At 39.4% G+C, this 8,910-nt stretch overlaps 1 protein-coding gene across 1 annotated transcript in view; it reads left to right on the forward strand.

The window, feature by feature from the left end:
* The first annotated feature begins 5,705 nt into the window (after positions 1–5,705).
* The window catches only part of ATP10D (ATPase, class V, type 10D), a 59,182-nt gene continuing 55,977 nt past the window's right edge, over positions 5,706–8,910 (forward strand). Inside the window, exons 1-2 of the mRNA XM_012639892.1 lie at positions 5,706–5,995; positions 8,294–8,488. Coding sequence (XP_012495346.1) covers positions 5,706–5,995; positions 8,294–8,488 — 485 coding nt within the window. The remainder of the gene's footprint in view (positions 5,996–8,293; positions 8,489–8,910) is intronic.

Consider the following 8,910-nt stretch of genomic DNA (forward strand, 5'->3'; position numbering starts at 1 on the left):
TTAAGATCTTAGGTTTACTAAATTAATAATATTTATTAATGTTGAATAACAAAATCTCAGACACATGCTATTCTGTCATTTCAATAACATTATTTTAGGAGCATCTAGGATTATCAAGGTCAAAACATAGCATTAAGGATTGCCACCATCAATATTTTAATATATGTTTATGTTTTTTTCAGCTTTAAGAGTAGATTAAGGCATATTAGAGACTCACCACAAATGTGGGTGAGACTTTGTTTAGTACCTAATAACACAGAAATATACATACAACTGCAACGTTTCACCTGCCTTTTTGGTAGCTTAAACCAGCTTCTAGCCTAAGAATCCACAAACAGTAACTCATTTGGAGATGCAGTCCTTTCGAGAAAAATCTTAGTATTCCATGGTGTGTATATTAAAAAAAACTGAAGTATGTTTAAGAAGAGAAGCATTAAAGCTTTCAGTATCTGAATGGACCATCCCCAATAAATATGTATTTATATATATAAGCTTTATTCTCACATCAGAGAATCAAAGAAATTCTTTCCTATGTGTATGTTTGCACACACTAAGAATGGGCAACTTTTCCTAGTGTAAAACACTGCATCTAAATACCATAGTCTTATTTTATACCTCTGTCTTCTTTCAAAATAAACATGTTTTATTTGGAAATTCTAATTTGACTGTTGATTAGCAATAATGTAAAACATGTCACTCCTGTGGGGAGGGTTCTTTACCTCAGTCTGAGTTAGAGGCTGCATCTGTGATGCGGAACAGTATTTTCTGTTTCTATCTCCCCCGCATCAACCACATGGGAGATTTCTAGGTCATGTTTGTGTAATGAATTGGGAATGAATAAGCTTGGTTTGAGCACTCTTTTCTAAAGATGTGTAAGGCCTAAATGCTTGAGTAGAGTTGACCTTTTTCCATGTAGGATCCTTAAAAATGGCAAAACTCTCGCATACATTTCTTTGTGAGTGATAAAAGTGAAAGATAGTATGACATAGCTTTTTATGAACTTCTATAGCACTTCCTCCCATGAGAATAATCACCAGTTATCAAAAGTAATTACTTTAATTCAGTGTTTTGGTTGACATATTGCCCTTGTCTGACTTCTTGCGTATATCTAAAATATAGACTCTGTGCTCCTACGAGGGCTTTAGTTCAAGAGGTTTGATTAATTAAATGGCACTCACCTCCAAGGTGATTTATTTGGCAAATCTGCCTCATCCCACTCAGTGGAGAACACTGAGGATTATGTAACTTTATTATTCAAGATCTGCAATTTTCCCACTAAATAAACTGACCCTTGTCATCACAAAAACATATTAGATACAGCCACATATACTGTTGATGCTTATCTTCTTTCCCAAGGATTATGTGAGATGACGAAGAAACCTTTCGTAGTAGATAGCAGGATAATAGTCACTAAGGGAGCAATACCAATATGTCACTTTTGCACCTGGTGGTGCAAAGAAACCAGCAAAGCTATCCAATGGTCTTACTGCTATTGTCGTTACCTGTAAGAAAAGTCATCAGTCTCCCTGAGGTAATATGCCTCTTACAGTGTTGAACAAGGGGGTCACAGGTGACACAGATTGGAGCTTCCCCAGGTTTTAGCGGGGCTTGCTGTGCTTCAAGCAGGGCTACGTCTGACGTGGAGGTCAAGGAGACTTTCGTATCAGAGGTCTACTGTGGAACAGTTTCTACCTTATTCTCAGAAACCTATAGCTATGAAATTTCTCTGTACTTTTTATTGACTGCGATAGATAACCTCTCTGTCTTTCAAGATTTGGAGCGTATAAGAACATTGATTTTTTTTTTTCCAGTGTTTTCTTATCTTGGTTGAGACAAAGGTTATAAATCTATCAAGGCCAAGACCCATTGTTCTTCCTTGGGGAAGTTTTGGAAATGTTGATTGAAACTGATTGTAACTGTATTAAATCTGCAGAAAAAATGAATACTTAAGACTACATCAACAATCTTTTGTGTAAACTAGACCTTCATTTAGTTAATTCTAGCCTTAGACAGGAGGATCTGCTTATATCAGCTGTCAGGCTATTGCTACAGAGCCTGGGTCTGTACACTCAAAGGAGATGGGCTCCCCAATCACATGAGTGATATCTAATAAATTGCATAGTCTTAATTTAAACTTTACATTTTGCCGTAATGTTACTTAGCATAAAGTAATGGTTCTCAAAGTGTGGTCCCGGGACCAGCAGCATCAGCACTGACTGCAAACTTGTTGGACATGCAGATTCTCGAGCTCCATCCCAGACTTGCTGGATCAGAAACTGAGGGGGCTGAGGTTTAGGAGATTCTGATGCATGCTGAGTTTGAAAGAAACAAACATAGGGCGTCTCGAAATGACTGTACATAAGAATGTTTTTCTCTTTTACACTCAAGTGAACTCATATGTATTTCTCAAGTTGTTTGTTGGCTGGTGATGAGCTCAGCAATTTAAAAATGCTAACTGGGCCCAAGAGGATTCATTATCCTGTGTTTACCTTTGGTAATGTTCCCTGCCGCAAACTTTTCATTATGCATTCATTAAGGAAAACAGGGTTTGTGAGAACTAAGTCTGCTTTTAGTGTATTCGCGTATAATATAAGGAACTTAGTATGGTATATTTTAGGTACAGTCTGTTAGTGAAGGATTTTAGTTTTTAATGTCTTCTAAAAAACTACAATTAGAAATAATCTAGTCTTATATTTGATTATTTAAAATTTTATTTATAAATAACATTGTATAGTTGGAAAGACATGACTTTGGAGCCAATGATCATACATATGCCTTGAGAAAATTTTAAAACCTTCTTTGAACTTTGTTTCTTCCTCTGAAAAATGGAAATGAAATTCCACATCAAGTTGTGAAAATTAAATAACATGAAAAGTATTTTGTTGATAGTAATCATTACGGAAGTGTTAGTACTTATTTACTAAGCAATACTTGGTTTATATTTCTTTAATTCTGATCTTAATTGGTTTCATACCTAGAATTGGTAGTTTATAGATTTTAGAACTTTAATTATGGGTTTTATCATCTTCTGTAAATGAGTCAATGGAATATTGGGTGGGAAAATTAATATCCAGCATCGTGCAGGCCTGCTTTCGGGCAGCATTAGACTGTTTCATAGTAATATATGAAATTAATGATAACTTCTTCCTTCTGAAACTTTAACTTAATTTTTAAAGATTGTAAATCAATACATGCTCAAAAGAAAGTTACCAGTATTCTCTATTCCCTTCTTATTCTCACCTTGAGGTCACTAATATTCATAGCTTGGTGTGAATTCTTCCACACACATTGCCTTACAAATGCATACTTCATGCTCTTACGAATGTATGAACACGTATAAACAACCAGGCAGTTTGTGTTATGAAGCGAGGTAGGCCCAAGGCAGGTCAGCTGTAGACCCCCAAAAGCAATAAGAAATAAAAAATAGATGTATGAACCTGTGGTGCAGTAAGAAATTCCTTGATTGGTAACTAGTTGACCCTTGTGTGGTGATGTGGCCCTTCTTACAGCCTAAGAATTTGAAAGGGCAGTGTATAGTTGCATTTATGTATTTACATGCCTATTGCCTCACCTAGATCTTGAGCTTCTGAAGAATGGGATCTAGGGCTTAACCATCTCTGTATTCGTAGCCTAGCATAGTGTCTAGCAGATAACCCAATTTTTCTCCAGGTGAAGTCTACAGACACCTGACTCAGATTCATCTGGGGAGTTTTGTTAACATTTCAGACAATTGGGACACACCGAAAGATTTGCTAAACGAGATCTCCAGAGGTGAACTGCAACCCAAGATGATAAGTAAATGCAGTGGGTTTGATAAAGCAAGTATAGTAACCAAGGGCTCCAGACCTTGCCCTCCACACACTTGCTGACATGCATGTTACCTCCTAGATGAACTTTTATTGGGCATCTACTAAGTGCCAGGCTTTCTGGATACAAAGATAAATGAGGCACATTAACAGCTAAAAGCAGAAACTGTTGAGTCAGAAAGATTTAGTTTGAATCAGCCTTAGCTACTTACTAGCCATATGAATTTCAGCAGGTTACTTTACCTCTCTAAGCTTGTTTCCTCTTTTGTAAAATAGAAATAATACCTGCATCATAGAATTAATATTAAATAAGATAATACACATAAAGGGCTTTGTAAAGTGCTTGGAATATGGTATACTCTTAATAAATGTTCCCTTTTCTTTCTTCTCTTTTTTTTTTTAATTAACAAGCTCACATTCCAGGTAGGGCTGAATTTCTTGGAAAATTTGGAAATAAGGAAAATAAGGGATTATGTATCAGTTAAATTTTGTTTTGCAACAAAACTTGGTAATGTAACATTTATTGACTCATAATTTGGTGGGTCGGCAATTTGGGCTGAGCTCAGCTAGGACAGCTTATCTCTGTTCTAGTTTGTGTCATCTGGGCACACTCACGTGTTCGCGGTCAGCTGGCAGTGAGTGGTCTCATCCACGTACTGACAGAGACTACGGCGGTAAGTGGACCAGCTGGGGCGCATGGTGGTGGCTACAGGGCTCCCGAGAGCAATGAGAGAGAACAGGCCCCAGTGAGAAAGCACTTTTCAAGCCTCTGCTTGTGTCATTTTGTGAGCGTTTCGTTACCCAAAGCAAAGCACGTGGCCAAGCCCAGGTTCAACCAGCAGAGAAAGACACCACCTCTTAATGGGCAAGGGGCTGTGCGTGCAGAGATAGGAAGAATTTGTGGCCGTATTTATAATCTACACAGAATGGATGGCTTACTCTCTATCAGGCTTTATGCTGGGTGAGTCACGTGTTATTCATTGAATCCTCACAACAATTTCCTGACACGCATGGCATTATTATGATTGCAAAGATGGAAAAAGCTATGATCAGAGACGTTAAGAGGCTTGCACACATTTAGCCCAAATTGGTTGCTTCAAGTTATGGAATGGCCTGTTAGGCGCTGTCTTTTGTTCCTTATATCTGTAGTCCCCAACCCCTGGGCTGTGGACAGGTACCAGTCCATGGTCTTTCGGGAACTGGGCCGCACAGGAGGAAGTGAGCTGCAGGTGAGTGAGCAAGAGAAAGCTTCATCTGTATTTACAGCCGCTCCCCATTGCTCACGTCACCGCATACGCTCCACCTCCTGTCAGATCAGCAGCGGCATTAGATTCTCATCGGAGCGTGAACCCTACTGTAAACTGCACATGCGAGGGATCTAGGTTGCGTGCTCCCTATGAGAATCTAACGCCTGATGATCTGAGGTGGAGCTGAGGCGGTGATGCTAGCACTGGAGAGCGGCTGCAGATACAGATTATCATTAGCAGAGAGGTTAGACTGCACGATAAACATAATGTGCTTGAACCATCCCAAAACAGTTCCTTCCATTCCCCGCAAACCCCCCAACTCCCCAAACCCCATCTGTGGAAAAACCGTCTTCCATAAAACTGGTCCCTGGTGCCAAAAAGGTTGGGGACCGCTGGCTCACATGATCAGATGACTAGTTCATGAGGCGGAAGGTGTATGCTTTCTTTAATAAAGATGTGGTTACAATGGAGTTCCAAAGACTAGTTTAATTTCTCACTTATAGGTTGAACCATTGGGTCGTATGTTTATTTGGTATAGAAAAAAGTTAAAATTTCACTATCCTTAAGACTTTGCAGAAGCTTATGGGAAGTGTGTGGTTTGTTTGTTTTTGCCAGGTCGCCTGCACAGTCTGGATCTCACTGCATTTTGGACATGACCGAGCCTCTCCGATGGGCCAGATACCACTGGCGGCGGCTCGTCGGTGGTACCACCCGGGATGAGGACGACAGGCGCTGCAACTACTCCTCGCTGCTTGCCTGCGGGGGCAAGCCCGCTCACACCCCCAGACTGCCAGGAAAGCACCGCATCGTTGTTCCCCACCTCTGGCCCTTCAAGGACGAGTATGAAAAGTTCTCGGGAACGTATGTGAATAACCGAATACGAACAACAAAGTACACGCTTTTGAATTTCGTGCCAAGAAATTTATTCGAACAATTTCACAGGTACTTTTGTTTTAGGGGGAAAAAACACCCTTAGAATTCTCTTTGTCACTCCAGTTGATATGTAAAATTTTTCATTTTCATAACGCCGTATATTACTTAAGCTAAGACTTGTGACATCATCCTTGACAATTTTGGAGTCCGTTGTGGAGTGATGATGGTTGTTTACACTCACACAGCACTTTCCAATTGGTAAGATGCCTCCTGCTTACCAGAAAAGATGTTGCTATTCTCATAAATTAGGAAACAAACTGCAGTTTAGTCAATGTCATGCCAGTGACGAGTAGCAGACCAGGGGCTCCAGCCTTGGGGCTTCTCACCCTTGCTCTAGTGTTCTTTCCATGAAATTATGCTGCCTTTTATTTTCAGATTTTCCTTACTTGATAATATAGGGAAACAGAGTTCCAAAGCCATGCGGATGTAAGATGCTATTAGGTAAAACGGTGACATAATTCAGCTTAATATGCATTTATTGACACTCTGCTATGAGTTTAGACACTCAAGGAAATTCAGGTGGAATTGTTGCTCTTTTCCTTGTGGACTTTTCGGTTGAGCTGGGGAAACAAGATACGTATACAAACAACAAAAAGACACAGGGATGTGATGAGCGTTATAAAGTGCTATCAAGTAGAATGGAAGTCTCAAAAAGATAAATAACAGCAATAGAACACAAAGTGGCATTTGAGTTAAATATGGAGGGTGGGTGGGATTTTCAAGGCAGGGGTGTGGCCAAAAGCATATTTCAGATGGAGGAAGGAGTATGAGCAGAAGCATAGAAGACAAGCTTGAAGCCTAAGAAGCAGTCCTCTCTCATTTACACGTAGCATCTGTGCCAGCGAGCAACAGGAAGTCAAGTCGGACAGACAGGTACAACCCAGCAGAGGGGTCTTGCTGTCAGGACAAAGAGTTGAGACTCAAGTCTGCAGGCACAATTCTGAGTAGAGGAATAGCATGCTTGGGTCTCTATTTCACTGTGGAGTGTGGTGGATAAGCAGATGGAAGGGCTTAGAGGCAAACCGAAGGCAGAGAGAATATTTAGAAAGGTGCTGTGTATAACCTGGCGAGTCGTAATGGAGACCTGATCGGAGGACCGCGTGGGAATGAAGAGAAGGGTAGCCTATTACGGGTACTATGGGTTCGATGTGGGAAATTAAGTGAAAGGAGTAAGATGATGATGTGAACATGTTGAGCTTGACGATCGGAAGGATTAGCAGAAAAATGGGAGACGGGAGTAAAAAGAACCTTGGCTGGAGGATCGTTTTGTTTTTGTAAATGTGGTGTTTGAGATGCTAATGTGAGTATAAAGATTCTCAACACTCGTTATTCATTCTGCATATATTCATCCTCATTATTCGTTCTATATGTGTTCCATACGCATTTATTAAACAGTGGCTATGCTTAAAGTACAGATGTGAATTGGTTGCATTAATGACTCTAGTGCTGTGGGTGTTTCCATCTTTTATGGAGTCTGCAATCTAGTGCACTCGGTGGAATAGGAATCTGACACTTGAACAGAGTTCAGAGCTAGAGCTGTAGGCTTGGATGTGGTCCACATGGAAATAACTGAAGCCATAGAAATAAAGAAAGGCAAAGGAATTGGGGGTGAGGAAGAAGTATGTGTAGATTATTCTTTTGAGAAGTTTCCTGGTAAATGGGAAAATATGTAATAAAAATTCAAGGGCAGGATTGCAGGATTGAGATTTTGTTTTTCTTTTAAGGGAAAGGGTGTCTTGAACTTATGGCCAAAAATAAGGAACCAGTGGAGAAGTAGCTGGACGTATAAAATAGAGGAATGGAAGAAGTTCCTGAAGAAAGTGGTTCTAAATAGCATAAAAGAAGGATTAGAAGGGTTAGTCTCAAGAATGAAAAAACTCAGGCTTTTCTCCTTATTTTGAGCCTTATTTGAATCTAATGTTGGCACATACAAAAGGCTAGAGAGTTGATTTGGGGGTTTTTTGTTTGTTTATTTTTATAACACATTAGCTCTGGATTTTTTCTAAATTTTTCTGAACCTTTAAAAAGGCAATGATTTCCTATCATGCCTTTTGTCAGGTCGACTGTCCCACTGAGATATTTACTCTTATATATTTAATAAATAGTATCTCATATTTATTAAAGCAGGACAAGAGCCAGATGTCCAGGAGGGAAATAAATAGTTCATTCAGATTTGTTATATTTTGCTAGTTCTCCGTCTGTAACATACAAAATCAACGCTTAGAGGAAAACACAATAAGGTATTTTGCTTCTCTGTGCAGTCCTTGAAGTAACTTGTCAACATCTCCTTTTGTGTTTGGGTTGCAGAGCCGCCAATTTATATTTCCTCTTCCTAGTTGTCCTGAACTGGGTGCCTTTGGTAGAAGCCTTCCAAAAGGAAATTACCATGCTGCCCCTGGTGGTCGTCCTTGCAATTATCGCAGTTAAAGACGGCTTGGAAGATTATCGCAAATACAAAATTGACAAGCAGATTAACAATTTAGTAACTAAAGTGTATAGCAGGTAAGTGCGATGGGAACTTTGCTATAGTATACACTTGTCTCATTTAGAAACATGCAGCATGTGACTTTTTTTCCCACTTAGATATTAGCAGAACCCTTTTTGTGTTGTTGTTTTGTTGTTGTTAGTGTTGTTGTTTTCATTTAACATTTCTGAAAGTCCTCCAGTGAATTTAATTCAGGTGTCAGAGGAAAACAAAAACGTATAAGCCATCGTCAGCCCAGGAGTTGACAAAGCAAAAGCTTCTGTAACTCATGTATAAGTGGAATTGAAAAAAATTAAACTTCATGCCGTAAGAAGGAAAGCAAGCAGATAGTTTTTAACCCTAGATGTTACATTAATAATTTAGGACTAAGAAGAGGGTGGGAGATGAAAAATAAGAATGAATGTGAATGGATGCGAAAAACAAGATGGGATATAAAAAT

The sequence above is a fragment of the Propithecus coquereli genome, unplaced genomic scaffold, assembly GCF_000956105.1.
Source record: "Propithecus coquereli isolate 6110/MARCELLA unplaced genomic scaffold, Pcoq_1.0 Scaffold143, whole genome shotgun sequence".
NCBI classification, from domain to species: domain Eukaryota; kingdom Metazoa; phylum Chordata; class Mammalia; order Primates; family Indriidae; genus Propithecus; species Propithecus coquereli.